Genomic DNA, 20703 nt, shown 5'->3' with positions numbered 1-20703 from the left:
CCCCGCTTCCCATCCAGCTCCCCGCTTGTGGCCTGGGAAAGCAGTCGAGAACGGCCCAAAGCTTTGGGACCCTGCACCCATGTGGGAGACCCAGAAGAGGCTCCTGGCTTCGGATCGGCATAGTATCGGCCGTTGTGCTCACTTGGGGTGTGAATCATCGGACAGAAGATCTTCCTCTCTGCCTTTCCTCTCTGTATATCCGCCTTTCCAATAAAAATAAAATAAATCTTTAAAAAAAAAAAGAAAAAGAAACAGAAAGTCAGTTGAACCTTTCGAAGTAAATTGAAGGAAAGTGATGGTTGGTTGTAGGATGTTCATTGTTAGGGGTAACACGTGTTGTGAATATAGCGTTATTATGGGAAAGGTAAAACTATACTTTTGTAATGCTAAGAAGGCCATTGTTTTGTATTTATAGGATTTGTGTCTACAGGATAATTTGTACTTCCCACCCCACCATAATCATGATTTTAGTGTGTTTTTATTATTTATTTAAACATTTTTTGGTGTGTTGGTTTTAGTGCTTGAAATCCTTCATGCTAAATAGTAGCTATATAAAAACAGTTTTCTAGTCTGAAGTATTTAAGACTTGCTGATGAATCCTACTCAGTGTTGTGTAAATGACTGTCCAGTGTTGATGAATAATAAAACTGTATTTTATACACTAGAGAAGCATTAATAAATACAAGTGGTTGATCATTTATAGAGTAAAAGAGAGAATTGCAGAAATAGTGCTTTTCTACTGTTTGTTAGTGCTAAAAGGCAAACAAGAGGTCCAGTTTTATTAAAATTTTATTATGATGAAATCTAAACCAGAGTAGGTTTTTTTTTAACATAGTTGCCCACAAAAAGCATTGAGAGGCCAGCGATGTGTGACTGAATGTGTACTTGCTTGTTTTTTAGCACTTAATTTGAGGTGTCTTTGTTTCTGTGTAGTAAACTCTATCTTTACTGTGACTTTACTGAGTTTTACTTTCTAAGCAAGAGATGTTGTAACGTGGAATTTGCTTTAACAGAGCTACAATAGAAGAAGCATACTCCAGGTCAATGACAAAACTGGCAAAGTCCGCGAGCAATTATTCACAACTTGGGTGAGTTAATTTCTTCATTTTCAGTGTTCGTGTAGGTGAAGTTCTTGAGAAATTAGATTTCTACTGAGGCTGTGATGATTCGTAAATACGGTGATGTATAGTTCTAGGTGATTTAAGCATGGGAGTGAGTTCTAAGAACTTTGTCGATAGGTGATTTTTTACTGTGCAGACATAATGGAATGTACTTAAACTAAGATGGCTGTGACTTGGCCAAGTGTTAGAATCTTTTGGGATCACTGCAGTATATGGGATCTGTAGTTGGCTGAAAGGCTGTGTGACTCGTGACTGTTTTATGTGCCTATCTTTCTGCCTTAAATGAATATATTCTTTTCTTAAAAGATGTATTTTATCTTTACTGGAAAATCAGATACAGAGAGGAGAAAAGACAGAGAGAAAGGTGGCCCCAACGGCCAGAGTTGAGCTGATCCAAGCCAGGAGCTTTTTCCAGGTCCCAAGGCTGGGAGCCGTCCTCAACTAGATGGAAAGCGGAGTTGTTGGGATTAGAACCAGCGCCCATGTGGGATCTTGGCACGTGCAAGGCGAGGAATTTAGCTACTATCCTACCGTACTAGGCCCATGAATATATTCTTATGATCAGAAGTATAATTGGATTTTCTGGATCAAAATTCTTTCCTGTTTAGTAAACTGGAAAGTCATCCACTAGCACACGTTTGAGGTTATCTCTGTTATGTTACACATGTGTGAAAATTTGAATTTCTACAAGTTCATTTAAATGCTGTTATAGTTTACCATGTAGTGATCTTCAAGAACTGAAGATAAACTCTATTGGGGTGGGCATTTAGCACAGCCTTCATTAGGCACTTAGACATTTGCATCCCATATCGGAGGACCTGGTTGGAAGTCCTAACTTGTCCACCCTGAGCCCAGCTGCAGGTGATGTCGCGGGGCCTTGGTTCTCTGGCACCCTAGAGAGACAGCTGCGTTGAGCGCCCGGCTCTTGGCCTTGCTGTCGGGGGCTGATTGGCACAGTAAACAGATGGAATAGCTGTGCCTATCTGTCTGCCTCTCACATTCAAAGGGAAAAAGACAAACTTATTGAAATTATTATTGCTTAAGGATTTACTTTTGATTGGAAAATCAGATTTACAGAGTGAAGGAGAGAGAGACAGGAAGATCTTCCATAGGAGAGAGAGACAGGAAGATCTTCCACCCTCTAGTTCACTGCCCAAGTGGTCACAATGACCGTAGCTGAGCCCATCTGAAGCCAGGAGCCAGGAGCTTCTTCTGAATTTCCCACACAGGTGCAGGGTCCCAGGCTTTGGGCTGTCCTCCACTGCTTTCCCAGGTCACAAGCAGGGAGCTGGATGGGAAATGGAGCAGCTGGGATACAAATCGGCACCCATATGGGATCCCCGTGTGTGTGAGGCGAGAGGAGATTAGGCACTAGGCTACCATGTGGGCCCTGAAATTATTTCATATTGATATGATTTTATGTGTTAAATCTTTTAAAATTTTCTGGTGAAGAAATGTGTTCTTAGAAAACAAAATTCATGACAAGGATATGTAAAATATGAGATGTGCTCAAGGCCATAGCAGCTATATCAGAAAAATCTTATAATCTGAACCATAAGAACTCTGGAAAGGAAAACCTAATCTCATCTAAACACGTGAGAAAGAGGATGCTGAGGCTTTTGCATGACGCACAGAGAGGTTTGTCTGTGTGTCTGAGACTCCGATGGATCCGGGCTGTCTGTTACAGGTTGAATAGTTGGGTGTTGATTGGCTTTTTTTAGTGAAGAAGGTCCACATTCTTTATCATTCGCATGTGACTCTGTGATCTCAGAAAGTGATGAAAATGGGTACTTTATGGGTGTATATTGCTTTATCTTCCCTCTTTCCATCTTCCTTCTTCCTTCTTTTTCTGAAACCCTCCTATTAGTAGAGGTATAAGTTGATGAAACTCTTTTCAAACACAGTTTCTTTTTGAAAGACCGTGGTAGAGGAGCTGGGGAGCGATTAGCAGCTTTAACAATGAACAGAAAGCGATGAATAACTCTGGCCAGTTGACCTTGGTGTTAGTATAGGGAATTCTGTGTTGGTGACCGTGTGGGAAGTAGAAGGCGCAGGGCTTGATTTCAGTTCAATGTCTTCTGGAGTGACGTTGCAGCATTTCTGTACTTGTAATGTGTACTTTTCATAGATACCAGTTGACATTATTTGTTAACATCATCTCAAGATCATGAAATACTTTTAAATATTAATGCTTTGCTTATTGTATAGTTTACCAAGGTGTTGAATTGGAGCCTATGGAACTGTATCATAAAATTAAGAAAAAAAAAATGAACACTGGGCCCAGTGCGGTGCCTCATGGCTAAAGTCCTCCTTTTGCATCCACCAGGATCCCATATGGGCACTGGTTCTTGTCCCAGCTGCTCTACTTCCCATCCAGCTCCCTGCCTGTGGCCTGGGAAAGCAGTTGGGGATGGCCCAAAGCCTTGGGACCCTGCACCTGTGTGGGAGGCCTGGAAGAAATTGCAGCTCCTGGCTTCAGATGGGCTCAGCTCTGGTCATTACGGCCACTTGGGGAGTGAGCCAGCAGACAGAGGATGCTTCTGTCCCTCCTTCTCTGTATCTGCCCTTCCAATTAAAAATAAATCTTAAAAAAAAATTGTATGATTAAATTTAGAGAACTATTTTTGTTGAAGTATTTTAAATGGAATGCTAAATAGTTTTAGATTGAAATTTGATAGTTTTTAATATGAGATGATGATAGAAAGCCTTATTTTGTAAGAAGCCAAATCAACTTTAATGCTACAGTAAAATTAAGTAAGAAGAGGCTGACAAGGCCTGTGATATGCAATTAGCCATTCTGTTGGTATGTCCTTTGTAAATTTTACTTCTCTGATGGTTTTCATTTTTATAAAATATCAGTATACAGTGGGCTGGGGAACAAACCTGGTCCTCACCACAGGGGGCTTGGCAAGCATTGGCCTAGCAGTCGTCTGGAAGGCAATGTTAGAGAATTATGTTTTCATGATTCAGAGTATACAGATTTCACTAATTGAAGAATAAGTTCATTCTTAATAATTATCCCATTTTATCTGAAGCCTAAAAATATTTTAGAATAACCTATCAGTTGTGTCATTTATTATTTATTTGTTTAATATACTGTTTTACCTAAAATTGCTGAATGTAACATTATGTTTCCATTAATTCCAACTTAGAACCTTAAGTACTTTTTTCTTTGTGCAAGTTACTGATTTTTTTTTCTTTCCTTTAGAACATTTGCACCAGTGTGGGACGTGTTCAAAACATCTACGGAAAAATTAGCAAATTGTCACTTGGACCTTGTTAGAAAATTACAAGAATTAATAAAGGAAGTTCAGAAGTATGGGGAAGAGCAGGTCAAATCTCATAAGAAGGTAACATTTCTCCTTGTTAAGCCATTGGTTACTGAGTTACTGACAATGTCACGGTTCAGTCTTTTTGATGAATCATCTCATACCAAACAGACTAAAGAAGAAGTTGCAGGAACTCTGGAAGCTGTCCAGACCATTCAGAGCATAACTCAGGCCCTGCAGAAATCCAAGGAAAATTACAATGCCAAGTGTGTGGAACAGGAGCGGTTGAAAAAGGAAGGAGCTACGCAAAGAGAAATAGAAAAGGTAATCCTAAGTGCATTGATCCCTGTGTGCCTTCACAACGCTTTGTTGTACCAGGCTGCCTTAGGGCTTCACTGAAGAATGTTCTAGTCTTAGGGGAGGATTGCCAAGCTAACACACTAAGTCTGTTTGTAAGATGTGATTGCTGTGGTTGATACATTGGCAAACACATGAAAAATACTGTTTTATATGTCAATGACGCTTTTCTCTTTTGTCTCTTTGTTCTTTATAGTGACACTTTTTCTTTCTTTTAAAATTATTTTAGATGGTGTTTACATCATTGATCAGGGTGGGGAAGATCCAGGTTTAGGGAAAAGTGGGTGTGATCATTGTTTCCAAACTTTGTATTTTTTTTTTTAATTGTCTCCCTCTTCCTCAGACTTTCTATTTCTTTTTCCTATTTCTGGAGGGTGCGGGGAGACAAGGGGATAAGGGGAGAAGCCCTACTAGCCTCCCAATCATCCCAGGACCCGAGGAGGGGAATGGTCACCCAACATCAACCCAGGGGGTAACACTTCTTTCAAGCTTTATTTATTTATTTATTTATTTTATTGGAAAGACAGACATGCTGAGAGGAGGAGGAGATACAGAGAGAAAGATCGTCTGTGTGCTGGTTCACTCCCCAAGTGTCTATAACAGCCAAAGCTGAGCCAATCCAAAGCCAGGAGCCAGGAGCTTCTTCTGGGTCTCCCACAGGGGTGCAGGGTCCCAAGGCTTTGGGCCGTCCTCGACTGCTTTCCCAGGCAACAGGCAGGGAGCAGGATGGGAAGTGGAGCAGCTGGGATATAAACATGTGCCTATAGGATTGCCCCCAGGATCTGATTCTCTTGCATTGTCATGTTGCAGCCCGGCCTGACATGGTCCACCTCTTGCTCTGACACTTATGGGCAAGTCTTATGGTCCTGCCAGACATGCTCCCCAGCCCCAGCTTTTGTGTGTGCCAGTGGGCAGTGGGCGATGCTACTTAGCCCAACCCAGGTCTCCCACGTGCGTGTGTACCTTGTCCTGACCCAAGTATCTAAGCCATCCTGTCTGTGGTCCCCTGCCTCCCTGTGAAAGCAGTGGTCCAATTTGTGGAAGCCCCCAAAGTCATTGCTCACGTGTCGGACGTGCCCTCCGCAGCCTGGACTCTAATATGTCCCCATATCCCCTTCCCTGGGCAATGTGCAGAGCTCCGCCGCGCCCTCAGTATGGCATGCCTGGCGGCTGGACAGCAGGTGCCGGCCCAGTGTCCCCTGCCCTGCTGTGTGGTGTTCCCCATGTATCTTAACAACAACAACAATGAAAGGCAACTGTGCTGGTGCACTGTTAACACAAATCTGGCATTAACCAGGCCCAGAATGCCAGCCAGCTGTTAGCTGCGCTTCTCACAGCGATGTGACACTTGCCCATATCCAAGGCAAACTAGGCAGGCCTGTAGCTGGGCCTGATGTTTCCACATGGCAAGACGTGTCTGCATCCCATGTCTGTGCCTGGGTTGCTACTCTGCTTCAGATTTATTCCTGCTAGTGGCCTGGGAAGCAGCAGATGCTGATTTCTGAGCTCTCATAGCAGAGAGCCTGGTCTTAGTGCCAGCCTTCCTGCTGGCCTGTCTTTTAGCTAATGCACAGCCTGGGAGGCAGTTGGTGATGGCCCCAGTCCACCCACTTGGGCAACTTGGCTTGAGCTCCAGACTCCTGGCTGCTGCCTGGCCTCAGCTAGCCTGTTGGTGAGCGTTGGGACAGTGAACTAGGGGTGCGAAGTTCTCTGTGTCTGTTTTTCTGTGTTTGTCCATTTCTTCATTTCAAATAAGATTTTTACATAAGTCTTATAAAGCTAAACTTTCTTTTAGAGATATATTTTATTTTCATTGAAAGGCCAAATTACGCAGAGGAAGGGGGCTGGAGAGACAGAGAGAATGGATTTGTTTCTTTCATGGCTGCAGCATTTGGGCTGGGCTGAAGCCAGGAGCCAGGAGTTTCTTCAGGTCCCCCTGGGTGCAGGGCTCAGGTGGCTGGCCGTCTTGAGGCTTTTTCCACGTACATTCACAGGGAGCTGGATTGGAAATGGAGGAACTGGACTCAAACCTGAGCTGCGCAATGCCTGCTCCACAGGTGGCAGTTTAATGTGCTGTGCCACAGCGTGGACCCCAAGGAAATTTTTTTTCCTAAAATTTATTAGTGAGTGCTTTTTTGTTGGATTTGCCAGTGCTTTCTAAGATGCTGTGTGGTTTTCTTAAGATGATCTCATGAAGAGGGGCACTGATGTAAACGTTTAAGCCGGAAATTAAAAGGGCACGGATTGTTACTCAGTATTATTACTCAGTATGCTCCCAGATAGAGAATTGAAATGTTACTGACTTCTGAGAGAGAAAACCCTGGAAGAAACATGTCTGTTTACAGTGTCGAATTAGAGTCAGCCTAATCTTTAAGCTAAAGGTAGTAAAATAATTTCTGATCAGTTGCAATGAACAGGTGTATACGATGAGCTAAATGAACAGAATTGGTGATGAGACTGTTACGGAACAGAGAGCAGCTGAGGAGAGCTGTGGCGCCTGGAGCACAGAGAGCAGAAATGCCGCCGCAGGGTTTCCTCCTCTCCGAGATGCTCCTGTGATGTGCTGCCTAGCCCCGTGTTCCAGAGGTGCAGGTCTCCTAGCAGGCGTGCTGCTCCTCTGGGCCGCCACCCTTTGTGACTGTCCATGAGATGGCGTGTGTGTTTACTTGGGAAATAAACACTGTAGTGAAATAGTTGATACTTTCAGTTAATAAAAATTTAGTTTACCAGTTTATTTTAGCTATAAGCCTTCAAATAGATTCTTGCATTCAAATGATTCACTCAAATATTTTGTGGTTTATCAAATTTCATAATTCTGCAACGGTGAGTAAATATTTTAGTGCTAGCCGACTTCCTGCCTTCAAGAAACATTTCTTCCCCCTTGGAAAGCCAAAACATACCGTCAGATAGTGGAACATGAGATCCTCTGCCCGCGGGGTAGGCATCCCACGTGGGCACTGGTTCCAATCCCAGCTGTTCGCTTCCGATCCAGCTGCTTGCTAATGGCCTGGGAAAGCAGCAGAGGTGGCCAGGTGCCTGGGCCCCTGTGCCGGCGTGGGAGACCCAGAACAAGTTGCTGGCTCCTGGCCAGGCCAGCCCAGCCCAGCTCTAATCATTAGAAGCATTTGGGGAGTGAGCTAGCAGACAGGAGACCTGTCTCAGTCTCTGTAACTCTTTGAAGTTAAACTTTTTTTTTTTTTTTAAATACTGCAGAGTGAGAGGTTGGAGAGGGCTGACTGAGAGGTTGAGAGAGAGATCTTACTGAGTGAAACCTGCAGGATAAAGCCTGTAGAAAGAGCCCTGGAAACAGTAACTTTCAGGAGTATAGGCACAGTTGCTAGCATTTGGGTTTTGTTTTCATTTTTATATATTTTTTGTTGTTGCAGATATTTAAAGTAATGATCATATCTTTATGAACAGCTGACATACAGAATAGCAGCTAGGTCACGGCGCCGGCCCAAGCAGTAATTTATTAATAGAGAAAACTTATGTGTTGGCATGATGAACAAGGAAGAGGCCACCAGTAGGACTACATCACTACATTATTTTGAAAAAATAGGGTTTTTTTTTTTTTAAGATTTATTTATTTTTATTGCAAAGTCAGATAGAAGAGGAGAAGCAGAGAGGAAGATCTTCTGTTCAATGATTCAGTCCCCAAGTCACTGCAACGGCAGGAGCTGAGCCTTTTCGAAGCCAAGAGCCCTGAGCCTCTTCTGGGTCTCCCACATGGGCACAGGGTCCCAAGGCCTTGGATTGTCTTGACTGCTTTCCCGGGCCACAGGCAGATAGCCGGAGGGGAAGCGGGGCAGCTGGGATTAGAACAAGTGCCCATATGGGATCCCAGTGCGTGCAAGGCAAGGACTTTAGCCACAAAGCTACTGCACCGGGCCCAAAGAATAGCTTCCTCTAGGTCTCCCATGTGGGTGACAGGAGCCCATGCACCTGGGCTCGCTTGTTGCCTTCCCAGGCACATGAGCAGGGAGCTGGATCAGAAGTGGAACAGCCAAAACTTGAACCTGTGCCCAAACGGGATGTCGGAGCCTCAGGCAGCAGCTTTTACTGCTGTACGGTGGTGCCCTGGCTCCAGGACCTTCTCTCTCGCCGTTCTGAAACTCGGGGTAAATCTGGTTTTCTAATTCCAGTTCTTTTTGATAGAGCTCTGATTGCCATTGAAGGAAAATACGTATTGATGCCGGTTGGTCTGTGCAGATTGTTTTGCGGCTCGCCCGTCCCTCACTGGCTCCCCGCCGTGTCTTTGCTCATGCAGTCATTGCCTTCGCGTCCTCCACACCGGGGTTTGAGCCTGTCTCATTCCCGGTAATACTTAGGTGTGCATTGTTCAGGACAGACATCTCTTAGCCTCGTTGAGAAAATGGAGATCTTTATGTGAACTCTTACAGCTTGTCTTTGGTCTTCTCTGTGCTCTTTGTGCCAACACTGCCCCCCATCTTCCTGTGTGCACATTGGCCAGTCTTTGATGAGAATATTCCAGTTGATGTTTGTGTACCGATTGGTCTTCATTTTAAAGTCCTCGAGGAACAGTTTTCTGTGTAACTCACCTACCTACATGTTCTTCATTGCCCAGTATTTAGCATGTTATTAACAAGTTCTGATTGCTTCAGTAACTTTGCGAAAACTAGGACTATAATATTATGGTAGCCATTTTTTAAAAGAATAGAAATCTTGCAAGATAGGGTTAGTTCTTGCGAAATAGGTTAAAAATAGGTTCACAACTTTGGAGCATAATGGAACCCAAGAAACATCAAGGAAAGCCAGTGTTAACTTTTGAACGAAGTTTGTGGACTCAGACATGAAATGTGATGTATGCATTGTGTGTGGGAGGAAAGCCTTGCTGGCGTGCGTAGGCGACGTGTTGGGCACGTCCTGTGGCAGTGCTGTCGCGGGATTCTACATTGCTAGGGCATTCCTTCCCGCCGTGCAGTCGCATATCCTTAGTAACACCGCGCCGCTGTAATGGCGTTGCAAAGAGAGTATTTGAGCTCTTCAAAGGATCTTCTGTGTAAAGGGAGACTCAGTGTTTGATTCCTGAGTTATTATCTGACTGTAAAAACAGTGTAAGACTAATTCAGATGTGACGACATATATTTAAGTGTGTTATCTTCAATAAAATGTATTTCAGTTATTTTATATTAACTTATATTGGAGGGAAGAATAGCCAGTGCGCAATGTAAGATGTTCTTTTTGTTGCAGGCAGCTGTTAAGTCTAAGAAAGCAACAGATACCTATAAACTCTACGTGGAAAAATATGCATTAGCGAAAGCTGATTTTGAACAGAAGATGACAGAAACTGCTCAGGTTGGTATTTTTAAAGCTTTTGTTTTTTGTATTTGTTGTATACTTTATTATTTATTTGACAGGCAGAGTGACAAAGAGGTATTGCGTATCTGCTGGTTCACTCTGCAGGTTGCTGCCGTGGCTGGGGCTGGGCCAGGCCGAAGCCCAAAGCCAGGAGTTTGTTGTGCATCTCTGGGTAGCAGGGACTGCACATACTTAGCAGGCACATTCGCAGGGAGCTGGACGGCAGGTGGAGCAGCAGGACCTCAGCTGGTGTCCTACAGGATTTCAGCACCGCAGCTGGTGGCTTAACATCCTGTGCTGTGGCGCTATCCCCTTACGTGTACTTTTCTAATAATATTTCTGTTATAAATTTTTTACAGTTAGAAAATTTTGAATGTACATTCATAGTGTTATAAATGATGCTATCGGAAGAACAGGCATCTTGTTTGGGAAATTGAAACCAACATGGAGTAATGTAGTAATGTTGGCAGGAATTGTCCAGGTAACTCAGAAGGGGCTGTCTATAGATACCTAAGGTGGGGCGGCATGGTAGCATAGCAAGTTAATCCTCTATCTGTGGTACTAGCAGCCCATATGGGCACTGATTCTTGTCCCAGCTGCTGCACTTGCCATCCAAATCCCTGCTTATGTCCTGGGAAAGCAGCTGAGGATGGCCCTAGACTTTGGATTCCTGCTGACTTTGGAATCCTGAGGAAGCCTCTGGCTCCAGGCTTCGGATCAACCCAGCTCTGATCATTGCAACCACTGGGGAAGTGAACCAGCAGATGGAAGAGCTCTCTGTCTCTCTGAAACTGACTTTCAAGTAAAACAAATATATATATATATATATTTAAAAGGTAACCTGAAGAAAATTAGGATGTTGCTAAATGAAGCTAGTGCAGGTTGTTAGTGCAGTGGGTGGATTTTATTATTTATTTTTTTTTTATTTTTAAAACATGGTAAGGTTTATTCAGAGGGTAAGGAATAAAAAATGTGTGTGTGTATTTTAAAATTTGCTTGTGCTAGTGGGGAAAACTGAGTGCTGGGGACCATTTTAAAAGGCCTGCTTTTCTAGAGTGTAGTTCAGTAGGGGAAGACAGATAACAAAAACATAAACGTGTCAGTCTTCCACAGATCTGTGATGAATTACACCTGACTCGGTGTTCTTAGAAACCTTGTTAAGGACGAGTTTAAGATGGGTGCCTTGTGGGGATTCGTGTGCATTCCTGCACAGTGACAGCATCCTTATTCAGAATGGCTGACTCAGGGTGAGGACCGCTTTCCTTGAAGATAGGTGACCTTCACTTGACATTGATGGCTGTGTGGCCAGACTTTCGGACATGTAGTTCTGCTGGTCTGTGAAAAAATATGTTTATTGATGAAATTTCAGTTGGAACCCATTTACAATTTGAACTATAGAATTGCTTTTACTGTATGTTCTTGAAAAACTTTTTACAAGATCTGTTTATTTACTTTAAAGGCAGAGTTGCAGTTAGACAGAAATAGACAAATAGATGTTCTGTCTGCTGGGTCATCCTCCAGATGCTCAGCATGGGCCAGGCCAAAGCAGCAGCTGGGAGCTCCATCCCAGGTTCCCACTTTGGGTGGTAGGGTCATGTTCTGTTCTTTTGTAGGACCATTTGCTGGGTCAGAGTAGAGCAGCCAGGACTTAACTTGGCTCACGTTGGTCTGTTGCGTCTCAGGCAGTGGCTTAACTTGTCATGCCACAACACACCTCTAAGTGCTCAATTCTTGAAATAATTTGGGATCCTGAAAGAATCGATGGTGTCGTTGACTTGATGGGATTATCGGTGGCAGGCACTCTGTTTTAACTCTGCCATTTCTTAGGAATAACACTGGTTGATGTATTTGGATTGTTATATTACTGCCAAATGGTAATTTCACCTTATTGATTTTTTCAAAGCTCATAACTTTTGCACAATTGTAGATGTCATTTGTCTTAATAATTTTTGATCACTTCATTTGGTACTAAAGAAATTCGAACATTAAATACGGAGTGAGGGAACTTAATGTGATAAGCTAACCAGAGAAAAATAACAACTCATTCAGTTCCTTCCTTCCTTCCTTCCCTTTCAAGTGATTGGGTAATCAGACCCGAGAAATGTGTTTTGCTCGAAAATGGGGACTTCAGCATTTCCTGAGCCCTGTTTCGTGTTAAACAAAGTGGAAGGAGTCTCGCTGTATCAGTATTTCGAGATTTTAATATGCTCACTGTGAAGCCAGTGCTGCTGTTTGTTTCCCGACTGTGGATAAATGTCAGAGTAACTTGGGAACTTTTCCCAAACACCATCTTCTTAGCGCTTGCATTCCCCGTCCGGTGTTGGGGAATGTGTGTGTCCTGTGGCTGCATCCCCGGGCTCATCAGCTGCGTCCTCACATTGGGTTGAGAACTGCTGAGACAGACGGAGGAACTTTCCTGAGTTTCTCTAGAAGGCCTTCTCAGGAGGTCATGTACTGACATTTCAAGAACTAGAGACATTTTGAGAGTCTGGACTACTAGGTTATGAAGTCTTCAGAACTGCACTAGTTGTTGCTTGGGCAGCTGGCGTTGCAACACTCCTCGTCTCCGCTTCCTGCTTCCTGTGATTCTGTTGACTTGTGGTATTTTCAAACTCTGAAAAAGCTGATGTTTGCCTAGGGAAAAAAATTACTTTTTTTTGTGTTGCAGCTCTACTAACACTTGTCTAGAGAATTGTTAAAGGTTATGTAATAGTGGTAACTTGCCAAATTTATCTGCATTGAGATGATTCCTAGAAGCACTTTTGGTTTTGATTTCAGAACATAAACAGACACCTGTACACACACACTTACACACACAGAGACACATGTAGAATAGTGTGTAGATATCAAATGGTGTCTAAATGGAGACTGTATCATATATATTTAACTTTTTGAATTTTCTACCTAGAAATTTCAAGATATTGAAGAAACTCATCTTATTCATATAAAGGAAATTATAGGCTCCTTGTCTAATGCTATAAAGGAAATTCATTTGCAAATAGGCCAGGTATGTTTTCAGTTTACCTAGTATTGAACTACTTTATGAGAATATTGTTCACATGTGCGTCTTAAAAAGATCTTTTATCACTCTGTCCAAAACATGTATGATACTAAACTACTTCATATTGAGGATATTTATTTCCATATGTCAAATACAAAATAAATGGGAGTTTTGATTGGCCACAAAAGTAATTTCTGATAAATTTTTGTAACTAGCTATGTTTGGTTTTCCTTAGGTTAAAATTCTGAAGTTACTAAGTTCTAAGTTTATCTTTTAAGTTTTTTCTCTTTAGCAACTACAGTAAGTTATAAAGCTTGTATTTAGAAATGTCACAAACATAAAAATTCGGTAAAGATGGTTTGAAGTGCATTGAAATTCTACAGTACAGAAAGGCGAAGTCTGTCGTTATTTATTACTACAAATGTAAAATTATTTCATTGCCTGTAATGAATAAAACTTGTAGGAATTATGTCTACAATGGGCAGGGGTAGGGACAGGAAGCAGTCTTGACTTTCAAGTGAACATGAGGCTGTGTTTAAGCAGCTAGTTAACATAAGTGGTGGCTGACCCATGCAGATTTTACTAACTCCAAGTTTGTAACAGAGTAGGTTGGTGAAGGAAAGTTCTCCAGGGCCCTTGGGTCAACAATATTTATTTCAGTGTAATACTTTTAATTGTTCTGTGGAAGTTTTACTTGAAATAACTATGAATATGGTAAAAGAAAAAAAATGATCTTTATCTCATTTTATTAGGTCCATGAAGAATTTATAAATAACATGGCTAACACTACAATTGAAAGCTTGATACAGAAATTTGCTGAGTCAAAAGGCACTGGGAAGGAAAGACCTGGTAAGATGATAAACTCTAAGGTGCCTGTGTGTTCATGTGTGTAGGACAGTGTTAACTGTAACTCTGTGTTGGGTCTGAACTGATATTTCCAAAATGTAAAATGGAGCCCAAACCTAAAGACAGAATATGCCTAAAAAGTTTGAGGTTTTTCTATGTATGCGTCTCATGATATGAGAAATTAAGACTTTCGTTTTTGCATTAGTAGTTGTTAATACTTTAGCATTATTTGAAGTGGTTGTTATAGTCTTCTCTATTACAGTTTGTTTAGATTTTTGAAAGTAGGGTTAGCTACATTTTAAAAATATTTATGTATTTGAGAGACAGAGTGACAGAGAAAGGGAGAAGAGAGCATCCCAGTTTGCTGGGTCACTCCCTGAATGCTGCCGTGGCCGGGTTGGGCTCGGGTGCCCAGCCTGCAGCCAGGAACTCGGTCCCCGTCTCTCCCGACGGAGGGAGCCAAGCCCTGGCCCCACTGTTCCCGTCTCCCAGGTCTGCTGCAGGAAGTGGAGCGAGCGCTGAAACTGGACATCCACCCAGGCCCTCCTTTGTTTCTCCTAACTCTGCCTTTAAAGGGAAGAAGCCAGGCACCTGCTAAGCAGCACAGGCAGCCCGAGCACTGGGCAAATGCGTATCTCCAGAAGACCATGTTAGTAAAGGAGAGGCGGACTGGAAACAGGAAGCGGATAGGAGCTGATAGAGCATTATGGTCCCCACAAAACTTCCCGTCAAATCTAGGAACATCCTTTCTCGTTCAAGCATGCGTTCCATAACTGTTTCTCGAGTTTTATTAAGTGTTAACAGAATATGCTAGAGACCATACTAGGAACTGAGGATGTGTCCATAGCAAGTGGATACAGGAATCTTGGTGTTCTTATTTTTGTGAAGCAATGACAGGAAGCAGAATTCCCCCTCTGGTAGCTGCGCTGTGACGTGCTGACTAAACAGCAGCTTCTTCCTTCAGCATACCCGTGCTGGCCAGGCTTCTCGAGTTTATTAATGAGCACTTCATGTTCTTGCAAGATATTTTGTTTCATCTTATAGGTAAAACTTTCACTCTAATACAGAAGTTTTTAAAAAAAAAAATGATATGGCCTTTAGGAAAATGGATATATTTTTTTTGAGAACTCTGTGAGCTACTTTTCTTATAATTCACGGACTAAGGCTTGAAATCTAAATCACCCACAGTTGCTTCGTTATCTTCCCAGAATTCATTACTTTTAAACTCTTATCGATTTGATTCTTGGTGCTTCTGTCTCCAAACTTTTAGTGCCTTCTCTAATTTGTATGTTTTAAAAATATATATTTTAATATTTACTAAAAAGCCAATTGGGTTGGAGAGGGTAGGAAGGGGTGTGAGACAAGTGCTTCCGTTTTCCGTCCTCTGTTGAGTTGGAGGGAGGGGAGGGGTTTGCTGTCTGACATAGTTGTCCAGAGTTGGAGCTGGTCTTTACATGTCGCCTTAGGGACCCAATACAGAGAGGAGTGTCCCCAGTGTGTTACATACACGCTCTTGATTGTCCTGAGGTGTTGTCTGCTTTGTTACACCAGAGGCGAGACATTCTTTCTAAGGCTTGTGGCTGTCCATGGCTGCCTCAGTGTGCCCACAGACCGAGGTGCGTGTTGTAGCGCCTGGCCTTCTCTCCATCATTTGATGAGGTGTTTGAAGTCTTCTGTCGGCGTAGACAAACTGGTTGTTTTGTCTTTTGGGTGCGTCTGGGTATGGTCGCTATTCTGCGTGGCAGTCAACAACTGAAGTGGCCCACTCCTGCTGTCTGCCTGATTTCCCAGATGTTGGAGATGGAGTGCAGGGCTCTAGGTGGGAGCCGCTGCAGAAACAGCACCCAGGAGCTGCTGGGCCTAGGTGCCATGTGCAGAGTTGCCTTCACCAGGCCCTGGATGCCAGTCAGCTGTTGGCTGTTTTTCTCTAAGCAGTGTAGCACTTACCTAAGAACAGAGCAACCCAGGCAGTTGCCTACAGCTGAGAAATGAGCAGATTTCTCACACTGGAATGTAGAAATATTGTCTTTTCATTAATGTTGCATGTTGCAGCACCTTCAACTTGTTATTAAGGTTGATTTATTTACTTGAAAGACAGAATGAGGAGAGGCAAGGACTCTTGGTCTGCTGGTTTAGTCCTGAATGCCAACAACAGCTGGGGCTGGGTCAGATGGAAGCCAGGAAGCCAGGACTCCACCCGCACCTGCCACTCGGTGGCAGGGGCCCGGCTGCTTGGGCTGGCATCTGCATCCCCGGAGCTTTGCAGGAAGCTGGCTAGTCCTTGTGATACCAGATGTGAACGTTGCAGGCAGGGAGGGGCTCAGTGCTTGTGCCACTGTGCCCACCCCAACATTCACTTTCTCCTGGAAAGCTATGGACTACAGTTGTACTACTTATACAACCTTGAGGTTTTGTTATAGACAGATTGGAAGTCAGACGTGGCTTGCACTCAGAGCCTCGAAGGGTCAGGAGCTGACGTTCTTAACTTTTCATTACCTTATCCTGGTCCTGTGGCTGACACTTGAACTGCACACTCCTTCCTGAACATCACCTGTTAGAATCTGCCTGAATCCTTGCTCTGGGAGATGCTGTATCCCACTCCTTTCCTACCCTAATATCCTCATTTGCATATTGAATGAAGGAACTTTTAAAGAGCAGATCTATGAACTGCTTCCTCCATTAAAAGTACCCGAGAAACGGGCAGGCACTCGGCCCAACGGAGAAGAATGTTGCTTGGGCTGCCCAGGCCTGGCGTGCGCATGTCTGGGTCTGAGTCCCAGCACCAGTTTCAATTCCAGTGTCCAGCTCGTGTTCAGTGAGGAGGCAGCAGGTGGTGGCCGAGGCAGGGGGTGCGACCACCCACGTGGGAGGCACGGATGGGGTCTCAGCTTTGGCTTGGCATGGCTCGGCCCGAGTTGCTGTGGACACCAAGGAGGGAACCAGGAACGGAAGATATTTGTCTGCCTTTCAAATATGTAAAAAAGAAATTCAAGAGAATTGAGGGGTTTTCTTTCTTTCTGTGTTGTTGCTATTTTAAATTTGAATTGAAAGGTTAGTGTTTGATTTCTTTGGGAGAGTGAACGGGTAGTTGGGAGTTCTCTGTCTCTCTTGTAAACAAAATAAAAGTCTTCACTAAGTGAAAACTAAATCGTCATGGTTAATGTTTTTTCCTTAGATTTCTTTTTTATTTTTACTTTTATTGGAAAGTCAGAAATACATAGAGGAGAGGCAGAGAGGAAGATCTTCCATCTGTTGATTCACTCCCCAAGTAGCCACAACATCCAGAGCTGCTCCAATCTGAAGCCAGGAACCAGAAGCCTCCTCTAGGTCTCCCACGTGGGTGCAGGGTCCCAAGGCTTTGGGCTGTCCTCGACTGCTTTCCCAGGCCACCAGCAGGGAGCTGGATGGAAAGTGGGGTGCCAGGATTAGAACTGGAAACCATATGGGATCCTGGTTCGCTCAAGGTGAGGACTGTAGTTGCTAGGCCACAGCACCAGGCCCTTGGTTAATGTTGACTGAATGCTTCCTCAGCACCATGTACTGTGTCAGCCACTTTGCAGGCCCTGCTGATCTTGAGCGACTTTTTGAACCCCAAGCACCATTATTCTCATTGTCCAGATGAAGGAATTGTTGAGAGAGTAAATAATTGCCCAGGCTAGTGTGTGGCAGAGCTGGGATTCAGTATCAAGATCCAGTTAGAATAGAATTTGGTATAAATGCAGAGTGAAAGTGAGGACATTGAAGGAGTATAGACGCGTGGACTGGGAAACTACTGCTTTGTTCTTTTTTAAACAAGCAGCCTTTATTTCTTTATTTGAAAGGTAGACTTTGCAAGAGAGGCGGAGTGAGCTGTTCTCTGCCGGTCACTCCGCAGCTGCTCCATCAGTGAGGCGGGGCTAGGCTCTCCCTGGGGACCAGGAGTTTCCTCCATGTCCCCGTGGGGACACAGGGCCCAAGCACTCAGGCCTGTTAACAGTAAGCTGGGTCAGAATTGGAGTGGCCAGGACTGAAAACTGCTGATGTAGGCAGTGGACTTACCCACTGTACCACAGCGCATGTGCTAAAACTCACTGTAAAGACATAAATGTAAGTGAAGATCAGTTAAGTGAAAAACAATTGAGGACAGAACCTGGCGCGGTGGTTCCGTGGCTGAATCCTTGCCTTGCAAGTGCCAGCATCCCGTGTGGACACCAGTTTGTGTCCTGGCTGTCACGCTTCCCATCCAGCTCCCTGCCTGTAGCCTGGGAAAGCAGTGGAGGACGGCCCAAAGCCTTGGGACCCTGCACTCGCGTGGGAGACCTGGAGGGGCTCCTGGCTCCTGGCTGTTAGGTTCAAGTCAGCTTAGCTCCAGCTGTTGTGGTCACTTGAGAAGTGAATCAACAGATGGAAGATCTTCCTCGCTATCTCTCCTCCTCTCTGTTTATCTGCCTTTCCAAGAAAAATAAATAAACCTTAAAAAATAAACTTGGGAACAAATAGAACTTTAGAATATTTATAGCAGTTAGTAGGATGAAGGTAAAGACGTTGTGATTAGCCAGAGATGCTCTAGATGGAAATAGCATTGGTATGTTACAGCAGTGTTACTGTTTGGCTGTGCTGTTACATGGTAGTTCTGCAGAGTTGTGGGATCCCAGTTCCGGGGGTGAAGGGTCTCCCTGTATTACTTCATGCAGCTGTGTGTTTCTCAATAACAGTTTCAGTTCGAAAAATGCTTCGGAACCAGGGCACTTGAGCTGCACTGTAAGCCTGCGTGCTGCTGTGTGACAGCTGGTCAGATGTAAGTGGAAACAGAAAGAGGATCAGCTTGAAGAGGGTCGGTACTTTTCCAAAATTACCAAGTCAGAATCATGGGTCAATGACATGCGTCCCGAGTTGAGATAGTTTCTCTTTTGACATTTTTAGTGGCATTTCATCCCCCTCGAGGTGGCCTTCCCGTCGCGTCCTGAGCTCCTGCCCCGCTGTGCTCCTGTGCCGGGGTCATTTCCCCAGAGCCCACTCTGCCACGTGGGCTGTTCTTGAGTCAGAGAAGGGCTCAGAGTCGCTCATCACAGCGCTCCTGGCAGGCGTGAGAGCTGGCACTCATTTGGAAGCCTGTCATCTGTGGCCTAGTTCAATAGACTCTTTGTTTGCAAATGTCAGAAAGCCAATTTAAACAGGCTTAAGCAAAAATTCCATGCCTTGGCTTTTTTACCGTGGAGGACTGGAATGGATTCAAGGACCGACGAGATGTCATCAGGGCTTGGTCTCCCTCCGGCCTCCCCGCTCGCCTCTGTGCGGCTCATTGCGGAGAGGGAAGGCCTTGATGTTACTGTTTAGGAATCTAGTAGGAACACGTCCCTGGGGTCAGCGCAGCAATTTGAAGCAAAGTGCTGCTTGTGTCACATGCTTGTCTCTGAAGCAATCACTGTGCTTAGGGTAGTGGGACATTGATGCTGGTGAACACAGGTCGTATGCCCAGACCACAGAGGAAATGTTTTCTGGGCAGACAGAAATAACTGTGATTGTGTAAAGATACCAAATGCAAAATATGACCCTTTAGAACTGGAGTGGTTTGTATGTGTGTCCTGTGTAGAATTTAATCATGTTATTAATATTTAATTAAACATCTCAGTTGAAGAGATAAGTATTTGTGCCGTTAGTAGATGGTTCCGTAGTGCAGTTCATCTTGCCACTGTAGAGTTTGTTACTTAACAAGACCTTATCAACTCTGATGCAAACCTCCCCAGAGACTCGTGCTGAAGTTGGACAGATATGCTCTGAGTTTAACTTCATGTTGACTCGCAAATGGATTTAAGTTTTGTTTGTTCTTAGAAATGTTACTGATACAGTGTAATGGGGATTGCTGAACCCTTATTTATCATGTTTTCTCTGCCCGTTCATGCATTCTCCATGGAGGACCAAGCAAATGCTCATGATTCTTCTATACTGCTTTTTGTTTTGTTTTGTTAGGTACTTAGATCATTGGATCAGAAATTCTCGTCAGCAAGGACCTGTGGAGCTGGGCGTTTTGATTGTTCCTTGCCTTGCCTGGCACAGAGCTGTGGTTCGTGCAGTGCTGTTACTGGCAGGGAGCCTGTTGGCCTCGGTTAGGCAGTGGGATTAACAGTGCGTGCCTGGTGGCGTTTCTGAGTGAGATGAGACAGTAGGTCGTATTAATAAGTATTTTCAAACTTAAGGGAGTCCTGATTAGTAAGTGGCTCTCAGTGAGCAGTTTCTCTGTAAGCTTATTTTAAATGCCTCGAGATGCTCTAAGCTATGTAGAAGACACCTGGTACTAGCTCATAGGAGGTGAGAGGCGGGTTTTTTTATTCATATATTTTTAAAAAGCTTTATTTATTTTTATTGGAATATCAGATTTATAGAGAGGAGAGACACACAGAAAGATCTCCCATCTGCTGATTCACTCCCCAAATGGCCGCAAGCTGAGCTGATCCACAGCCAGGAGCCAGAAGCTTTTTCAGGTCTCCCACTCATCTACAGGGTCCCAAGGCTTTGGGCCGTCCTCGACTGCTTTCCCAGGCCACAAGCAGGGAGCTGGGTGGGAAGCGGGGCTGCCGGGATTAGAACTTGCGCCCATATGGGATCCTGGTGCAAGGTGAGGAGAGGACTTTAGCCAGTAGGCTACTGCATCAGGTCTTTTGCTTATGATTTTTTAAAATTCATTCATTGTTTTTTGAAAGGCAGATTTATAAAGAGTAGCAAGGGCACAGGGAACAATCTTCCATCTGTTGATTCACTCCCCAAGTGGCCACAACATCCAGAGCTGCGCTGATCCAAAGCCAGGAGCCCG

At 44.1% G+C, this 20703-nt stretch overlaps 1 protein-coding gene across 3 annotated transcripts in view; it reads left to right on the top strand.

Annotated features, from left to right (window-relative positions):
- The window catches only part of FCHO2 (FCH and mu domain containing endocytic adaptor 2), a 103144-nt gene that overhangs the window by 28623 nt on the left and 53818 nt on the right, over positions 1-20703 (top strand). For 2 of the 3 annotated variants that reach the window (XM_040986179.1, XM_040986180.1), the window contains 6 exons: positions 1014-1088; positions 4330-4471; positions 4562-4714; positions 9959-10063; positions 12975-13073; positions 13820-13916. In XM_040986179.1, coding sequence (XP_040842113.1) covers positions 1014-1088; positions 4330-4471; positions 4562-4714; positions 9959-10063; positions 12975-13073; positions 13820-13916 — 671 coding nt within the window. The remainder of the gene's footprint in view (positions 1-1013; positions 1089-4329; positions 4472-4561; positions 4715-9958; positions 10064-12974; positions 13074-13819; positions 13917-20703) is intronic. The other variant, XM_040986181.1, reaches the window with a different exon arrangement.

This window comes from Ochotona curzoniae, unplaced genomic scaffold (genome assembly GCF_017591425.1).
Source record: "Ochotona curzoniae isolate NIBS_2020 unplaced genomic scaffold, NIBS_Ocur_1.0 contig_4501, whole genome shotgun sequence".
NCBI classification, from domain to species: Eukaryota; Metazoa; Chordata; class Mammalia; order Lagomorpha; family Ochotonidae; genus Ochotona; species Ochotona curzoniae.
This window is presented reverse-complemented; position numbering and strand designations above follow the sequence as displayed.